The sequence below is a fragment of the Pan troglodytes genome, chromosome 11 (assembly GCF_028858775.2).
Source record: "Pan troglodytes isolate AG18354 chromosome 11, NHGRI_mPanTro3-v2.0_pri, whole genome shotgun sequence".
NCBI classification, from domain to species: Eukaryota; Metazoa; Chordata; class Mammalia; order Primates; family Hominidae; genus Pan; species Pan troglodytes.
Window position 1 is genome coordinate 12,978,835 of NC_072409.2, and position 20,237 is coordinate 12,999,071.

Consider the following 20,237-nt stretch of genomic DNA (forward strand, 5'->3'; position numbering starts at 1 on the left):
AACATAAAGAAACTCTGTGATTGATTAAAAATGTCTGCCCCGGGCCTGAGCATGATGACAGGCAGCATATTTGCCATTTCTTGTCTTCCCTGCCTTGTCTTCCCTACCGCAGTTATTATTTAACCCACTAGTCAATAACCACAGGCCAGCACTCAAAGGAAGACTTTATTATGGTGTTATTTTTAAGTATACAACATGCAAACTTAAGAAACACGGTAACAGCACAATAGTGAGTGAAAGCAGCAGCGGTGGCCTGGACTGCCTCACTCCTCAGGCTCACTCTCAGGCTAAACATGGTTCTGGGTGGCCGCATGAATAAAACATTTTCCCTTGTTAGTTTCCAGTGGGGTACCTATGGAGTACAGTTCAAGTAATCACATAATCTGAACATGCGTGTTCTTAGGAAGTGGATTGATCTTCCATGTTTCCATTTCACTTTCCCATTGAACACTAAGGAGGTGCCCCTCTCCATTCCGAGACACAATCAGGAGGAGGCGTGCGTCACATTTAACTCAGAAATCCCTGGGTCCGTTCAGTAATTTGAAGATGGCAATTCTGATATTAAATGATTGTTCAGTCCCTATTGTGACAGCATTTCCTGAACCAAACTTTGGAATTGACTTATACTAATGAACTGATGAGGCAGAGGATGCATGCTATCAAGACTGCCTCCAGAAAACTCCGTTACCACTTTTGCACTAAATGCAGTGATTGGCTTAGGGAAAAATCACCTAACTGGTAATATTGGAAACACTGTGGGCTTTTTCTTAAGGCCTAGCTTCCTCTGGCTCCCTGTTCCCAGAGCCACCCTTTTGAGAATTCCTATGGAGTAACCCAGGGTTATTAATGACAATGTGTCAGGTTCCTCAGGTGGCTGAGAAAGAATTGAGAATTGGAAGAAGTTGAGAAGCACTGGCATGATGGAATTAATGGGAGTCGGATTCATGAGCGTTCATCCAGAGTTCTGTGCTCCTTTAATCACTTCCTCATCTTTGGCACCTGAGCTCCAACAGGGCCTGAACATGGGGAAGATCAGGTTTTCCCCACTCTACAAGTGATACTGTAAATTCTCTTAGGGCCTGCTGCTTCCTAGCTGACATCATAGGCTCACCTGAGGTATCCATTTACTGAGAGTAGTTTGGTGATCTAACTGTCCTAGTGCAGAATCTTTGTAAATGCCTTCTCTGCAGAGAGAACTTAGCACTCATTCAAAGACAAGTCTTTCTGGGATTAAACAGTCCCAGGTCTGATTTCATAAGCTCTGCCCTGGTGCTGTGTCCTGTGCTGACTGCTGCTCTGCGTTCGTTCATGTCCAGGCCACTCCTTGTTTTGCATGCCAAGCCTAACAGTCTAGTCAGGTACACTCGGACTTGTCATTGAGTCTCTTACTGACCACATATTGGAATTGGCAGCTTTTAGCTGTGATTCCCAAACCGTTTCAGAATGGTTAGTCCTTTGAATGAAACCAGTGATCCTGGGGCCTAGAACTCCACTTGATCTCAAGAAAGTAAGGCTCTACTGGGTTTCATTTTAGTTGTGACCTGAAATATGGTTTTGTCATCTATTTTGGGTGCCTTAAATTGCTGGAGACAGCGCTTTTTTATTGTAATGCATTTGATCAGTGTGTGAATATGCAGTACTCCTGCATGGCAGGTGAGCTGGTCTGTTTAAGCCCTGGCCTGGCAGTATGGGGATATGAATTATGGTTACAGCTCTGTCATTAATGGGTGACATCAGACAAGTCATGCCCCAGCCCTGAGCCTCAATTTTTTCATATGGAGAATGAAAACCCCAGACTAGGTGATCTCTAAGGTCTCATTAAGCCCAAACAGCCTGTGTGTCTGATCTTGTGTGTAAATTCAGACAAGTTTCAAAGACTTCCCTGACTGCTCTGTGGATGCTATCGATTGGCTGTATATATTCAGCAAAATCCACTCTGGCGAAGAGTTGTTCAGTGGCACTCCCTGGGGGCTTTTCCAGGCTTTCATAGGCTCTAGGTAACCTGAAGACAAGAGGATTGTAGAATTGTGTAAAAAGCTGCTCCAGGATTTAACAGCAGTGGGACGTTTGTAGCCTTAGATTCAAAGCTGTAGGAAATTGATGAATGAACCACAGCTTATGATATCTGAGCAAATGATAACAGGAAATACACTAAGACATGAATTGTTAAATGCCTTAATTTTTGCCAAAGTGGTGTTTTAGCTTTTTTAAGGGGGTATTTTAAGAGTACCATAGGGGAGGTTGTACCTCCCAAGAGTCAAGCAGTCTCCTCTGGGACAATAGGAAACAGCTGGCAAGTCAGAACTCACCAGGCAGCTAGACCTGGACTTGAACCCAAGCTCTCCAGTTTACTAATTTGATTCACCATAGGCTAGTACATTTTACAGAGGAGAATGATCAGGCTCACCAAGGGAGCAGTGACTTTGCCCAGGATAACACCAGTGGGGATGTGCCAGCATAATCAGGGCCTCCAAATTTGTGGCCTGGAGACCCAGTAGGATGAGGATTCCCTAGCACAAAAGTTTCCACATTCCAGGTCTGAGAACATTCTTCCTGATTTGAATTGAACTCTTGGAGGTTGTGAGGAGGAGATATGCCCAGTGACACTTGGTGGTGGGAGGTTACTGGGGGGATTTGTGGGGATGAAGGCATTGTCTCCCAAACTGGATCCTGGTGCTCCCAAGACTGGGATGTAGAGAAGGTCCCAGGGAGAATTCTTCTCGCCCTCCAATTCCAGAGCCAGGCAGGTCCTTTATTCACCTCCTTCTCGTGGCTCCCTGAGCTCCCCAGACTCGACCCTCATCACTGAGTCTATGTCACATCCTTAACCCAGTGCCTGACTTCTGATAATAATCATTAGAAGGAGTAATATTCATCGCTAGCTATGTATCAGGCACAATTCCAAGCCCTTGTCATGCCTTATTTCACCTAATCCTCACAACAAGCACTTGAGGTATCTATTATTATGTGTATTATTATCATCTCCGTTTTATAGAAGTTTTTCCCAAGTCACGTAGTTAGGAAGTAGGAAGGCTGACATTTGAACAGAGGACTTTCTGACTCCAGATTTCCTACCCCTAAGCCCCCTCTTTAAATGTAAGATAGGCTAATAGTGCCTTCCTGATTAGAGGTGTTCTAAGCTCTCAATAAGCCGCTGTACACAAAAGGACCTAGTGTGGGGGCTACCCAGAGTGGGCGCTCAGTCTGTGTTAGAAAAAGATGCTACGCGGTGCTAATTTCCTTTTATGGAAATCTTGGTTAGTTAAAGCAGACAAGGGTCTCCTTGTGATAACTCTAAAGGCTTGCACAAATAGTTTCCCCAGAGAGCTGTATACACATTAGAGTTGTGTTTTTGTTTATTTTGAGCTGTCTTGTTAAGGAAGGATTTATATGCTGGCGTTGATGTAGGACAGCAATCAGGCAATGTTTTCTGCCTTTGACAGTTGGTGTGATAGTTTGCTTCCAGTGAAGTTTGACTCACTGTATCTGGAAGCTGTCAGAAGTGGGAGCATGAAAAGGTCATGACGGATGGCTGTGGATAAGTGGTTAGGGGAGGGAGCTGGTAAGGGAGACAAACTGCCTCCCTTGTTTCCAAGAGAAGGGGCTGACCCTGGCTGCTCCCGGCCAGCCCCCGTGCTCTTTTCTTCCCCACCTGCCTGAGCTGGAAAGAAGCCTGCCGGGCTCCAGTTTTGAGAGGGGCACCAGGTTGGGTGTAGTGTAGCTCATGAGCCCTTCCCAGCAGCGCAACCCCTGGCATACCACTAGAACTGCTAGAAGTTCTGTTAAAGAAATTCTGCTAAAAAAAAAAAAAAAGTTCTGCTGAAGAACTGCTAGAAGGAAGCATTCTTTCACTGAGGATCACTTCACCATTATCAAGACTTCAGCATACTTATCCTTCCCCACATTTTAACAGTCGAGAAAGGATACTGAATTCTGAAGTGGAAATCAAAAAGTGTCAGCTTTCAAAGTGATGTTTGTTTTTATTTTTGGTGAAATGTTTATCTTGGAAAAAATACAGAAGAGGAAAGGATATAATTCTACTAACCAGAGTTGGCCACTGGCACCAGTTTTTGGAGCACGTCCTTTTGACATCTTTTTTTATAAATGGTTTTCTTGTCCTTTTCACTTACTATTGTGTTATAAGGATTTTTCTAGTCAAAACTTTTCGTGGTTATCTTGTATTTCATCATTGTCGGATCAACTATTCCTCTATTACTGGCCACTTAAGTTGGAGAAATGTCAATGTAACAAAAGCCAGTTTCTCTTATTTCCTTGGAAATACATTTATAATTTGAATTACTTAAAACAGTGCATACGTGACACTGTAAGGAGCGCCTCTGCCATTCCTTAAATGACTTCCCGCAAAAACTTTAGCCGAGGAAATCAAAACTATGCTCGGTGGTCAGAAAGAATATTGATCGGATTTCATGCTCCAATTTGCCATGTATGAACAAAAAATAGATGTGTGCATTTATTGGCATTTGTGAACATTTATTTGTTCCTTGGTGAAAATTGAGAGAGGAGATGGAGGACTGCTTGGGCAGAGCTCCTTATTATTAATACATCTTCTGACACGGCTGAGGCTGTGCAGAGCAGCAGAAAGAACAGGGACTTGAGACCCAGGCAGCTCTGGGTTTGAACAGTGGCTGTTCCACTTAGATGCTCCCTGACCTAGGCAAGCACCTTCCCCTCTCCTGGGATATGTTATATGAAACATTTAGCACAGTTCTTGCAGAATAGTGTAGTGGCTGAGGGGACACATTCTGGAACCAGACTTCCTGAGTTCAAATTGCAGCTTTGCCACTTCTGAGCTGGGTGATCTTGGGCAAGTTACTTGACCTCACTGTGTTTCTGTTTCCTCGTCAGTAGAATAGGATGAACATACTAGCCAACTTCATGAGGTTATTAAGAGATCTGAGTCCATGCACACAGTGGATTTCTAACCATGCTGGCACATTGTTGATGGCAGTTAATGTTAGCTGTTATGTTAATACTGGAGGTGCTCGGTGAATGGTGTCTATAACTGGCGTCATGCCTGTTGGGCCTAAGGAGAAAATTGTACTGAATGATCGCTGGTGCCCGAGCCTGCCGAAGCAGAAACGGCAGTGAGCCTACCAGGGTTGCACCTTTGCTCTTGGCCTAGGCCTTTGCCTTAAGGAGTCTGAGCTACAGGGACCGTGTGTGCAGCAGCCCTCTTCTCCTGGTGCTCTGCTCACAGGGAGACAGTGCTGCTTCTGCCCACAACCCACTCACTCCCCTTAGCATAGAGAAGTGGCAGTGACAAGTGGGGTACTACTCAACCTCCGCACTTGCAACCCCACTAGCCTGGCTTCCACAACCTCTTCCCCCACCCCTCATCACCGCGGCGATGCCCCAGGAACCTCTCTGACTCCCTTCTCCCTCACACCCTGTGTGCAGCCATTTGCCTACTCCTAACTCTTTTGTCTTTAATATGCTCATCCCCACTGCACCCCAGCCGCGACTGTCCCTGCCCCTGGCCTGGGCTGTGGCGCCTGCTTCCTCACTGATCTCCCCTCCACCAAGCCAACTCCTCCTTGTAACCAAGAAGACTACCGAGGGCTCCGAAGCCAAGGACAGAGAGGCCTCTGTTTGCCTCCAGGCTGGATTCTGGGCCTCCTTTCTCTTTTCTGCAGTAGGTGTGCACTCTTCCCGGGGTTGCTCAGGAAGAGGGCTCCTCCCGTGGGCTGCCTCAGGCCGAGTGCTGACACATGGCGGCAGGAGCAGATAGGGTGCTGCGGTGCTGCCTGCGCTGCCTTAAGAAGCTGAGACTCACACAAGTATTAAGAGGGTAAGATTATTTAATGTACAAAAGGATTTTTCCCATCAGGAAAGATTCCCCTACAGGTTTCTTTAAATAGTGACTCCTCTAGGCAGGCAAGTGTTTTACAGATCATTAACTACTTGACTGAAAGCCTACAGGGCAGAGAAACTTAAAACTAAAGTGTTGGGAGCCCCTGCCAATTACAGATCAATCTAAAATGAAGATAAAGTAGCTCTGGAACTAGAAGTCAGTGGGAAAATGTGATTCGATTCAGAAAAAAAAAATCTGATTCACATGCAACTTTTTTGGAACACACCAACTGTCTAAATGATACCCCACCTGTCTGCCCATCTTCAGCCTATTGCATTCATCTCCTACATCTTCATCCCCAAGCCCCGGTCTTGGGGTGCCCCTCTGTGAACAGTAACTGCACAATAACCCCAGGAAAGGGCGTCATTGGGAAAGTGTTCTGTGGCTGTGCAGAGCTTAGGCAATTGATGCAGAGATACTGCTGGTAATGGATGAACTATACGGTAACAATTTGCAGATAAAAATAATAGAAGTTAAAGTGTACTTTACATGATAAAAGAAAGATGAAAGAGGACGAGAGTCTGTTACATCTGAGATGGTTACAAAAGTCCTGCTTTGTGAAGTAGGCTCTGTTGAAAAGATTGATGCAATGGGGAGTGACCTTGGCTTGGAGCAGGAGCTGGTGATGTATGTATGAGCATCCCTCTGCTAAATGGACCCAGATTTGTAGCACTAATATACATGGGAGCCCAGAACCAAACTCAGTACGGCAATAAATCAACAGCCACTTTGGGTGTCATTTCTGGTTTATATTCCACTATTGTTCTATCACTTTAATTCATGTCACTATCATCTTTTCATCTGGAACAGTTTTATATAATTTTCCAGTGGAGTTACCTGACAAATCCTATCAAATTAACAAGGTACATTAACAGTATTGACTGACTACAGCTTCAAGAGTTGCAGGGGCATAGAACAAAATTTTAAAACCATGTCTCTGGTGATGATATTTTTCCCCATTCTTTCTGAGAAAAGAATGTGGAGCACGGTTTATTTTCACATAAGAGTTATGCACGTTTATTCTGCCCCGCTCATTTTGACTTTTATAAATGTCAAAATAAGAAGAAGAAGGGGAACACACACACACAAACACACACACACACACACACACACACACACACACACACACCCCCGACAACCATGGCTTCAGTACTTCTTTCAGGGAACTATAGAAATGTCCAGATCTTTAACAATTAATGACCAAATTGGAGGCAAGAGTGTAACTGGGTAGTCGTAATCTATTTTAACTGAAATGTAATAAAATTGGTCTCCTGATACATTCTTACCCTCCTGAAATCATCTAGACCTGAACGTCCAGAGTCAGCTGGACTTACGACATTATGCCTAATTGAAATATGGTGTTCCTGAAATAGGTCTAATGACAAATTCCAGCGTTCGATTAGTAAAAAATACCAATGGTTCATCTTTACCAAAGACCACACGTACTGACCAGGGTACAGCAGCCATCTCTGCATTGTCTCCCCTGGAGGCAGCAGAGGAGCCTCGACTGTAGTCTGTCTGCACACATTCTTCTTCTGCCTTTGTCTAGCTGGTATTTGGGATTTATTTATTCATAAAATAAAATATAAATGAATGGAGCGTGTAGCAGACCTAATCAGTAGGATTTTGTTTGTATTTGTTTTTTAAATTTTAAATTTGCTGTCAGACTGTGGTTGGGGTGTGTGTGTGTTTTATTTTGGGGGGAGGTTAATTGAACTGTTTCTTTTATCTGCTGCTGCTTTTGGCTTACTAAGTTTTCTCACATTTTGTTCAAAAATTTGAGTGTGATTCGTAGGATGAAATATGTTAACTATGTCTTTTCTGTTTCACTTTGTACATTTGGTTATTTTAATTATTTCTTATATCTTCATTTTGCTTTTTTTCACTTTGACCCTGACCTTTAAACTATGGCCTAAAAATTAATTACTTTTAAGGTTCCATATGGGGCCCACTATAGAAGGCATGTGAAAGGTTTTTGTCTCACTTCATGAACAGATTCCTCAATTTCCAGCGAAAGAGGAAAAAGAGCACATCTAGCCTAGGTGGTGTGTGGCGGGCTGAGCGTGTACTCCTCTGCAGTACTGAGAAGGCGGTTGCTGTGCATTTCCACACTTATTCCAGGGCCCCTCCCATACCTGGCATTACCTTTGTTCTGCAAACACCTTTATTCCCGGTCACTGTACAACGTGTTGTCTTTTAAGCTCTGAAAATAAAATCTGAAGTGCCAGTATTGAACATTCTGGATTCCTGTTATAAAGTCTTTGTTGCGTAAAGCTCACACCCAGTGCCGAGTCTCGCCCTCAGCAGGGGGGCAATGACCTCTGCAGCCTGAAGCCAGGCTCCAAGACTTGAACTTGGAAGGTTTTATGTAAGGTTTAATCCTCTCGTGACTTCCCTTAAATATAGGTTGGATAATTATTTAGTGTCACAGAAAGGAAGAGTTATTTTATCCTTTTTAGCATATAAGGTTGTTTCAGATCAGAAGCTGTTCATTGGTAGCTTAGCTGTTTAAACATAGGGATGTTACAGATTTATCTGTCCACCCCAGATCTTCTTAAATGAGAACAACAACTCAGAGCACCAATCAAAACTGTTTTTTAAATAAACCTGATGGTTATTTCATTACAATATAGAGATAATGTACGGCTGTAAATAGCCTCTCTGTGTTGGATCCATGTTATATCTAAGAAGGCTTGTTTCTTAATACCTTCTCATATAGTTTGGGGGGGTTCCCCCACCCTCAACTCACCCACCCAGGAAACCAGACTATGCAACTTGTGTGTGCCATTTGGAGTGTCCTTATGTTTGTCTCAGGAAGCCCGTGGCATTCCCCAAAGCCCTAAGAAAGAGCTCACGTTCATGCAATTTCAGATTTATAAAACAGGTCAAATGATTGCCCTGAAATCACTTACACCTTCTACTTCTTGTGGTTTCTTTTGTGTCCTCACCTTGGCTTACAGGTATCTCTGGAGACAAAGTAGAGATAGACCCTGTTACGAATCAGAAAGCCAGCACTAAGTTTTGGATTAAGCAGAAACCCATCTCAATCGATTCCGACCTGCTCTGTGCCTGTGACCTTGCTGAAGAGAAAAGCCCCAGTGAGTAGTCCCTTTTATTTATGTCTCCTTTCTCTCTTTCCCCTCTCTTCTCTTCTGTGTGCTGGGTGCCAGGAGAATATATTGCCACCGTGTCCTTTTTTCCTTGGGTCTGTTTTAATTCATTACCAGAAATTTCTTTTAATCAAACGGGATTGTATTATGGTGCCCAGAGCCTGACATGTGCCCCCATCCTGTTCGGTCTTGATGGCTGCAGAGAACTTCGCAGCCCACCTCCTGACCTCAGCAGCCCAGCCCCGGGAGCTGGGGGCACAGGGCCAGATTTCTGCTGGGAATTTGCACTCACCAGAGCCCTCATTTCCCTTTGGGCTCCCTTCCCCTTCCCATTTGGGGGACTTGACCAGTCAGACCTGGACCTGCCTTCCTTCCCTGTGAGATGGAGGGAAGCTGGGGATTTCCCAAGGCGGCGAACGCCTAGATTTAGATATATCCATCATGCCGGAAGTGTCAGCACCCCCTAGATTATTGGCAGCTGCATGACCTACCAGCTCATGATTAAACTCTTGCCTGGTCCTACAGAAGAGATCTCTGCTGGGTTGGCATTCCTCCGCTTAAATTATCAAAGTAGATACAGTCCAGTTATGTATTTTGGCATATTATACTTTTGCAGTTAAGTAATTGGGTGTAGCATTTAGATTAATCACTTAATCATTTTTAGGACTCCAATCCTATCAAGGGGCAAAAAGGGCACATAGATCACACTGAAATTCCTCTGTGAAAGAAAAAAATTTAAACTATATAAGAGTTCGTTAGTTGCCTAGAGAATGCTGTAAGATAATGGTTCTCAAAGTCTGGTACAGACAAGCATTATCTGCAAAGCCTGTTAAATGCAGTTACCTAGGGCCCACCCTAGTAGATTGTGATTCAGTAACTTGGGAGTATAGACTGAGCATCTAATTTTTATTAATCCCGTGTCCAACATTCACTAAATTTGAGAACAGATGTTATAAGGAATTACTTACTCAAAAGGAACAATAAGAAATGTAAAGGCCAGCAAGTGTTTGTAATACGATTCAAGTTTTTGAGATAACACTGACTAAACAGGGGCTGACGGGGGCTGATAGACTGGGCACATGCCACATTGCTTCATTTATGGGTGGGTGTTTAATTTTTTGTCAAACTCTGCTGGACTATGTGTTCAACTCATTCGCCTACAGCTTGGCAAAAAGGGAGAACTTAGGGGGACACAGGGGAAGGAGGAAGGCCACCCCACTCCCTTCCTGCCATTCCTGTCATCCCAGCGAGGCCTCTGACCCTGCAAAAGGCTGTGAGAAAAGTGCCTGCTGCTGGGGGGCCTTGCCTCAAGGTTGCTGGATTCCCTCTGCCTTTGGATAAACATCTTCTTCCTAATCCCGCTCACTTCAGCTTGTCGGCCAATAAAGATGTCATTGTTCTAGTATCTTTCTCTCCAAGAACTGAGGATGCTTTGAACAGTAACATTTTATAAATTCTCCATGTCTCTGAGAAATGAAAGGCAATCACTTCTGTGTTGCATAAAGGGATAAGCTAGAGTGGAAAGGTTAGAGAAAGAACTAGATGCAGGATTCAGGTTTTTTCCTTAACAAAGAGGCTCACTGCACCAGTAAAACACTGCCTAAGTCCCTGTCCCCTATGGCAGTGCTTTTTAAACCATGTTCCTCAGAACTCTAGCATCTCAGAGAGACCTCAGGGGTACGGGGTGGGTGGTGGGGGAAGGTTGGGCATAAGGCCTCCCCTTGAACCAAAGGAACTCTACTTAGTTGTAGACACAAAGTCTTGCTATGTTGCCCAGGCTGTTCTTGAGCTCCTGGCCTCAGGCTATCCTCCTGCCTCAGTCCCCCAAAGTACTAGGATTACAGACGTGAGCCACCACTCCGAGCCAGAAGAAAAATTTGAAATAGGCTTACAGAATAAAATGCAGACCAGCATAGCCTTTGCAGACATTGGCAAGCAGCTGACACGCTAGCCTCATAGCCCATAGTTTCCCATCTCACATTTGGGCTGTGGTCACTGTAACTACTTGCACACGATGCATTCTGTGCTGTTCCCACTGCCTGGAATATGCCTTTCGAACCTGACCCCCTCTCTAACTTACAAACATTTCCACCTCCCCGTACTCAGCCTGCTCATTTTTCAAGACCCAGCTCCAGTGTCAGGCTCTCTCTGTTCACTTTGCCCCCCAGGAGTTTGCACATGCCTCTAGGAATACCCCTTTGTGCTGTATTTATCCATTGGAGGCCCACCCGTCTCTCCCACCTCCATCTCCATACTGAACTAACTGACCCAAGAACTGGCTTCCGTGTCCTCACTCCCTAGCACGGAGCCTGCAGAGTTGTCCTCACTGAATGTTTGTTAACTGAAAACTGAACTTACTGAAGCCAGAATTTAGAATCCAAAAGTTATTCCACATAATTTATGTTGTAAAGTGCCCAAACAAAGATGTATTAAATGAATCGGCTTGATGTTATGTGTTTTATGATTTCCAGTATCTTCATCAAATTAATTCAGTGACTCAATCTAGCAAGTTCATCCTCAGACCATAGAATTAATCTGTGGGGCGTCTTCTGTTTCTTTATTATTTAAAGGATTAATGGTAACCCTTTTTATCTTTTGTGTCTGTTGAACCTTAGAAAAAAGTTATTTTAACATCACTAAAGAAATGAAAGTCACTATATTTCATAAGTTTAGCCTGTGATTTTTATCAGCATAGTGATGTATGTTTGTAGCTGAGTTTACATCAAAAATTATTCTTGGGGCCTTCTTGAATGAATTATGGCAAAGAGAGAGAGAGTCTAGAAGTAGATAAGGTTTTTGATTTCTGCAATATATTTCCTTTTTCATGTTTTTATCTCTGGTAGCACAAGTATCTTGCCGAAGACCGGAACGTGTGACCAACTGGAATAATTTAGTTGTGAAAACAGAGCAGACATGTTATTAAACAGCTTTCTTTACAAAAAGACATTAAGTGTAGGGAGGATAATGAAGTTGTCCCCAGTCTTAGTTGAGACATGTTTGTCAGAATTTTGAACAGAAAAGAAATGGTTTTTAAACCTTCGACTGTGGCCAGTTTGCAGTGTTTATTGAGAAAGCCGCTGTCAAACCATTAATTTGGTCGTCATAAGGCATAGAACTCAAGTTTAATTGATGCCATATCCAAAAAGTGTGTGAATAGCTGACTTGGCAAAGAGACTGAGCATTTGAGCGGCTGCAGGGAAATACATAATTACACATATTGCGGGACCGGAGAGACCCAGGCTCAGAAGCCGCGCTTCGTAAACAACAGTTCTGTGGCTCTCTTTCCATTCCCCTCGACTTCTCCCTCTTAGGCTGGGGTCTCAGAGGGAAGATTTATTGCTCTGTCCCTGTGAGTGTTTAAGGACTTGAACTTAATGGCTAAATAGATACATGCCTAAAAAATTGTACATATAAATATGAATTCTTAAAAGAGTTATTTGAGAATCTGTGTATCACAAGCCTTGAGAAATTAAGAATTAAATCCTGTCTTTCTAGATTTAAGGAGAAAAAAAACATGCTGCCATTATTATTTAAATTAGTGATTCCCTCTGTCAAATTTTGCTATTTTGAAAGACGTCATAAGCCCCTAAAAGGTGAATTGATTTTAATTTATTATAACTGGTCAAGGATGTATTCAACACATACAAGAGGAGAATGTTTCCGTATCAGAAACTACCATGTTTAAATTTTCTTAGGGAAATAATTTTCCATCCTTATATATCTCTAGATACAGGCCTTTTTTTTTTTTTTTTTTTTTTAAATATATGAGACAGGGTCTCACTGTGTTGCCCAGGCTGGGCTCAAACTCCTGGGCTCAAGTGATCCTCCCGCCTCAACCCACCAAATAGCTGGGACTACAGGCATGCGCCACCATGTCCAGTTCTAGACACAGGCTTTGAATGCTGTGGCTCTCTTTTTAAGCGCTGGCCTCACATTCCTACCCTGAAACAAAAGCAAGGGACCTTTCTGTGAAGCTGGTACCCATCAGAGACACTCAGGCTGTATTTCAGAACCAGACTCAGCCATGCCAGATCTGGTTTCATCATAAGAAGGTTGTGCAGGTTTAGAGTCTTTAAAGGAAGCAGCCTATCATTAAGAAATCAGATTTAAACCTTAATAAAGTAGCTGTCATCTTTATAGCTGAAAAGAGCGCTGTATCTCAATTAAGCATAGATCATATAAAATCTTAAGGAAGCAACATAATAGAGGTAACCTGATTACATTCTCTTGCAATAGTATAATTCAAAGGAAATCTGATTCTGTTCATGCTGGTTATGTTAGGGGATTTCTTGTTTTGTTTTGCTTTTTGTCCAGAACACCATTTGGATGCAAGATAGGAACTCTTTGGGGTTAAGAGTTAACCACAACTGCAGGAGACTGGTAAACCCTAGTGACTAGAACTTGCTGGATATTTGAAATGAGATTCAGTTAAGGCTATGAGTTAAATGAGCTGGGCTTATTGGTGACCTACCACTTAAGTGAATCTTTCTTTTCATAAGTACTTGACAAGATCTGTAAAGTAGTGTATTTAATTTACTAATTAAATTAAAGCTACTGAATAATGATTTGTCCACATTGATTTAGCTTAAATAGAAAAGATCAGCATTGTTGTGATCTTCAGCAACCTTAATGGCCAAGCCAGTTAGACACAAAGGCCTCTTGTGTTTTATAGGTCAGAAGGACATAGGTAAGTCCAGGCTGTAATTGAATTGCCTGCACTGCACCCTGCAGTCGCAGATTTCCTTTGCCTTCCCGTTCCATTGTTGCACTGGGGCTTAAGAGAATGTTAACGCGGTAATAGGCACAGGGCCTTCCCCATTATACGTCTTGCTATCGAGCGGTTCTGCATGACTAGTTAAAGAAGATGGCAAGAAGATTAATGAAAGCAAGGCTAATACAGAAGGGGGTACTTTTGCAAGACTTCTACCGAGGAGATATTAGAGCTGAACCAGAGCTTGGCTTTTTCTTTATCCTGTGACCTTTGAACCTGCCTTACTGTTGAGAGCTGCCAGGGAAGTCGACATTTTGATTGATGTTGGTACACGAGTCAGTCTTTCCCATTGAATTCCACATCTGTACGAAAATAGCTTTTCCAGCAGAATTCATACTGGCTAGAAGTGATAGCCAAATTGATGGCTGAAATGCTTGTATGTAGTTTTCAGTTAAACTAAGGGTATTTGATGGCTTAATTCAGTATCCAGTTTTCCTAGATTATACAAATTCACTTACATGTTTTTAATGGGTTCATCAACCCATAGTGAAAGACCAGTATTAAGAATGTTCATAGGTTTGCAAATAGCTCCAAACAGGCTTTATGAAGAGTAAAAGCAGTCAGTCATTAAACAAACCCTGAGGGCTCAGGGAAACTGACTTCAAGGTTTATGTAAACAAAGCAAAGCTGGTTTTTGGAAAGCTATAGATGGGCTGGTCTGAAATCTCACCTCTGCATCCCACCTTAGCCCCAGTTCAGAGGCTGTCTTAATCCACCCAGATGCTGGGTTCCCTAAACTGGCATTCCAGCTGCAAGGGATTGTCATGGGCCACTTGTAAGACAGCCTTGTGAAGATACAAACTTCTTCATATGTTCTCACTGATTTTGTTACTTGTTTGTAGAGCTGCAGGCCTCGCATGTATATGTGTGGCTGAATGTGCCAGTATGTGCATTCCTCACCCCCAGCCCACCCCCAACAAAGGAGAGCAGGGAGACTGTGGCTGAAGGATTCATGCTTGTTACTGAAATCACCCTGGGCACACCCCAGCCTATCCGTCGGATCCTCGCCACCTGATTTCTTTCTCCCTATTTGACATGGGTAGTTCTAGCAGAGAACACACGCATGTGCGCTCTTGCTTGCTCATGCGCTCTCTCTCTTTCTCATGTGATAGGCATTCTAGTTCCTAAGGGAGGAGATACCCAGGAATTTTGTCATATTCTTGAGATGCTCTCATGAAATGTGTGAAAGAGGAATGAGGATGACTTTAGTTACCTTTGGATGAAAGAGCTACAGCCCCAAGGTAGACGGGTGGATATCCACAGCCCTGCTGGTGCACTGAGGGCCCAGTAGGTGAGGCACCTGCAGTTATACTCCAGTATAACTGGAGCTGCAGCCCAGGAAGGCAACAGCCCTTCCTCAGGCTCTGTCCACTCCCGGGAGATCCAGGCACTCCAGACGTTAGGTGGACACGTTATGTTGTGTTTTTATTCTCTAACAAGGGCTTATTTCATAAGTTCCAGATCAAATACAGTAAGTACTGCCTGATTACAGAACACAACGGACTCTCACATATTAATGCCCCAGTTATTGAATTGCCTTTTCATAAGAGTACTCTGGAGCACAATCAGGAGCAGGCAGTGCCTCATCCTTTTAACAGATATGTTTCCTAGCCCTATTAAAAGGGGTCTTCATCTATCCTGTCAAAGGAAGTCTGCTGGGGTTTTTTAGTTTAATTACACTATCCAATTAAAACTCCTTGCTGCATTTGGATGCACCTCTCCTTGGGCCTGAGTGGATATGACATTTACAAGGCTCGCCTTTCAAGCAGACAATAGTGTGATTGATGAGGTGCACATTCAATGAAGGAGGCGAGTGCCTGTGGAAGTGCTGCTTAGTGCATTTTGATTTATTTCTCATCTCCTTCCAAAACAAGGGAGTGCCGGGGAGATGGGTTTAGGCAACCAGAGGGACCACCACAATTTTTCCAAGCGTGTGGGAGGGAAAGACTTGGAGTGCACCACAGGATAAAGGTGGAGAAAAACCGTAAGCAGACGGCCAGCTTGCGTCATCTGATGTTGAACTGTCTTCTTAGGTTCTCTGACCCAGTTTGGTTTCCAGTAACCTCAAGCCACAATCTGCTGTTAAACAGGCAAATCACTGTGCTTTCAGGGAACAGTTTGGCAGAGTTGGATAGCATTGGCCAGGTCCCTGAGAACTCAGCCAGGCCAACGTGTGTCCCATTGACTGACCTGGTCATTATGAGCTGACATCTGACTTGTGCTCTAGGCATGCCTATTTATTTACACTCCCTGCTTCCTCCAGAAATCCAGCAGCTTCTGTCCAGTCATCACCAGTGCTTGATGACTTTTTCTAATTCTGCCTAGGCACAATGAGATTTAAAAGTGCCTCTGGAATTTGGAATCAGCCAAGAGCAAGTGTGGCTCTTCAAAAAGGGGTATGGGAGCACAGTGGAGAACTTCTCACAGTTGTAGTGACAAGGGAAACCCAACATCTTACTCTTAAACTCTTGCTATTGACCCTCAGTGTATGATAGATGGTACCAATGTGCTTGTCTCTGTAGTTCCTAGAAAAAAGGTGTTTTGATACAGTGGGCCCTAGAAGGATCGACACTCTGAATTTCGGAGTCAGAAGATTCTCCTCTGACCCCCAGATAGTTGGTAAGAAGAGCACACCTCCCATATTCGTCATCAGGCACTAGAGTTGCTCATAGGGGACGTTATGTGTATGTTTACAGAATGTGTAAGAATGTCTACGAGGAAAATTGGCTGGTGCTGAGATAGTGAGTTTTCTTACATTTTCCGTAAATTTTCTTCATTTTTCCCTCGGACGTATTAATAAACAAGAAAGAAAATTTGTGTTGATTGGAATATTGATATTTGTTAGAGTAGAAAACATTTTGAGGGTATCAACTTTTTTTTTTTTTTCTCCTGGGAGAAGCCTCCTTTTTGCTATTAAGTTTTCACTTAATTGTTGACTTGGGCTTTATGGACCCATTGTAACAAAACAATTGCCTAGGTAAAATGAAAAATTTCTATACATTTGCGTTTTCCTAGATTTTGATTACCATTTTCTCAAATTCATTCTTTCTTGATTTTAATATCAGAAGAGATCCTAATTGAGAAGAGGGTAAGGGCAGGGGCTGTTCCCTACTGAAAAATTCTGTGTGAAAGATTTCTCAGCTGGATAAATGTTGGGGATAATCTGTTTTCCCTTGCCTCCTGCCAAGCTCCAAATTGTGTTTTCATAATAAATAAATGGAGAGCTTAGATTTTAAGTTACTCTCTTAGACATGGAAAAAGTAAGCCATAGTTTCATTAAAATCAAAGTGTGTATTGCTTATAAGACTCCTTATGCAACTTCCAACACATGGTAACTTCTACCAGATTAGCCTTTCTATCGTAAGTGATGAGAAAACTGAACAAAATATAAAAACCACTTTTGGACATTAGAAAATATGCAGTTCAGGACTGTGATCCCTGAGAGAAAGGTAACAAAAGAGGTGAGACTGATGATCACCTCAGCTTTTCTCCAGATTTTTGCAGGAAGGGAGAACCCAAGGAAAGTATGGCAGTCTCACTGAGCTGGAAGACAGAGATAAGAGATGGAGGAGGCTAAAGCAACGGAAATTTGCAGAATAGAGTATGGAAGGGAGAAAGAGCTCTAGAAAGAGCCCCTTGAATCTTTCACTGTATACTAAACTATGCATGCCTGCAGTGGGACCTTACAAGGCTGGGCAAGCAACTACTGGGGAGCTATAAACTAGAGTTCTGGCTAACCAGAGTGGAGCATCCAGGGCATTTAGTAGTGATTCCAGGAAGGCCATATCTTAGAAATAGGACTAAATTAGCCATAGACTAAAGACTGCTCTAATCCTTGCCAAAACCTTAAAAGGAATCTTGAAAGGATCAAACTGATCCACAAGTAAATTAGCTTCTACCAGAACAAAGCCCAATACTCTGTAAAGGACAGCACAATGCAGACACCTACAGTGTAATATTGATAGTGTCCAGCATTCGCTTAAAAATTACTAGACATGCAAAGAAGCAGGAACATGTGTCTCATAACCAAGGAAACAATCAATCAATAAAATAGAACCAGAAGAGTCAGAGGTGATAGAATTCACAGAGAAGTACCTTAAAATAGCTATTATAAATATGTTCAGGTACTTAAAAGAAGAACTCAAAAAGAAGAAAAATTAAAACTTAAGAAGAACCAAATGAAAATTCCAGAGCTGAGAAATACAATACCTGAATCAAAAAATTCACTAAATGGGCTGGGCACAGTGGCTCATGCCTATAATCCCAGTACTTTGGGAGGCCGAGGTGGGTAGATCACCTGAGGTCAGGAGTTCGAGACCAGCCTGGCCAACATGGTGAAACCTGTCTCTACTAAAAATGCAAAAATTAGCCAGGCATGGTGGCTTATGCCTGTAATCCCAGCTACTCATGAGGCTGAGGCAGGAGAATTGCTTGAACCCAGGAGGCAGAGGTTGCAGTGAGCCAGGATCACGCCACTGTACTCCAGCCTGGACAGCAGAGTGAGACTCTGTCTCAAAAAAAAAAAAAAAAAAAAAGTCACTAAATGGGAGCAGATTAGTATGATGATGAAAAAAGATCAGTGCATTACTTATCTATTGCCACAAAACAAATTGCCCCAAAACATAGTGGCTTAAAACAGCAGTAACATTTACTGTCTTACAGTTTGGTGGGTCAGGTATCCCACAGCTTAACTGAGTCCTCTGGCTTGGGGTCTCTCAAAAGGCTGCAATCAAGACATCAGCTGGGACTGCAGTCATCTCAGGGTTTCATTCAGACAAGGTCTTCCAAGCTCACTGAGTGGTTGCTGGCAGAGTTTACTTCCTTGGGAACACCCTCAGTTCTCCAAAGAGAAGCTTACATGATGGAGCTGGCTTCATCAAAGTAAGCAAGAGTGAGAGAGTGCTAGCAAGGAATAAGTTACAGTCTTCTATAACTTATTCACAGAAGTGACATCCCAACGCTTCTGCTAAATTATTCGTTAGAAGCAAGTCGCTAGGTCCAGGCCACAGACAAGACAAGGGCATTACACAAGGGCGTGAAAAGCAGAAAGTAGGATCATTGGGAGCCATTTCAGAATCTGCCACAATCAGTGAACTCTATGACAGAACAATAGAAACTACTCAAGGCACAGAGAAAAAATGGATGAAGAGATTAGAGCCTTTGGAGTCATAGCAAGTGTTCTAACATATATGTAATTGTAGTCTTGGTGATGGAGGGGAAAAACTATTCCAGATTTGATTTCAAATATCAAACCAGCAATCTTGGAAGCCCAATGAAAGCTAAGCATGATAAATATAAAGAAAACCACACCAAGGCACATTATAATCAAACTGCTGAGAACCAGCGATAAAGAGAAAAATCTTAAAAGCAGCCGAACAAAGAAGACATATTACGTAGAGAAACCAAGATAAGAATAGTTGCTGACTTCTCATTAGAAATAATGCAATCCAGAAGACAATGGAATGATGCCTCTAAAATGCTAAAAGAAAAAAATCTGTCAACTTAGAATCCTATATTCAGTGAAAATATCCTTCAGAAAGGAAGGTGAAATAATGACATTTCAGGCAATCAAAAAAATGACATAATTTGTCACCACTAAACCTTACACTATGAGAAGTGAAAGGCTGGAGGGTAAAAATACCAGAAGGAAACCCAAATCTGCACAGAGAACTAAGAACACTCAAAATATCAGTTACCAACGATATGGAATGAACCAAGAAAAAGGGAAGGAGCAAGAGAGACCTTTTCCAGCAGGAATTGGCAAACTGTGGCCCACAGGCCAAATCCAGCCCACTACCTGTTTTTGTATGGCCTATCAGGCAAGGATGGATTTTACAGATAAACATTTGCAATTGATGTGATGATAGAGAACACTAATTTTGGATCCCATTTAAGTGAAATGTTATTCCCTCAACCAAAGGAAAAAAAAAAAACTACACTTCTTATTAGGTCTGTATTACCCAAAAATGTATTTGATGATTAAATTTTGAATTTTATCAATAAAAAATGTGAAATTTTTTTTCTCTCTTCTTGTGTATCTACAAAGTATCCTCAGTTTTATCTCTTGGTCCATAAAACCTAAAGCATTTACTATCTGGCCCTTTATAGGAAAAGTTTGCTTGTCTGAGAGTGGAAGTGAAAAAGGAAGCAAGGGGAACCTCCCCCATCAGATAGTGTTCCAAGTCCTTTTTACACATTATTTAATTCTTGCAACAACTCTGTGAGGTTGTGTCTACACTTATTATATAATTCTAAGATTGTTGGACGACTTTTTAGGGTTATGTAATCCTAACAACTTGTGAGACAGATAATATTCCCATTTTATCAATGAGTTAACTGGGGCTCAGAGAAGCTACATAACTTGTCCAAAGTTATCTGTAAATGGAACAGAGGTCCACAGTCTTCCCTCTGCCACTGACACAAAGCCAAGGCACTTAAACGTCTATGTTTTCTCATTTTTTTTATTTTTGTTTTTTGGGTTTTT

General features: G+C 42.6%; 1 protein-coding gene across 10 annotated transcripts in view; it reads left to right on the forward strand.

Annotated features, from left to right (window-relative positions):
• The window catches only part of MAPKAP1 (MAPK associated protein 1), a 266,415-nt gene that overhangs the window by 229,598 nt on the left and 16,580 nt on the right, over positions 1 to 20,237 (forward strand). For all 10 annotated transcript variants that reach the window (XM_003312320.7, XM_003312321.7, XM_054658424.2 and 7 more), the window contains one exon: positions 8,833 to 8,970. In XM_003312320.7, the coding sequence (XP_003312368.1) occupies positions 8,833 to 8,970 (138 nt within the window). The remainder of the gene's footprint in view (positions 1 to 8,832; positions 8,971 to 20,237) is intronic.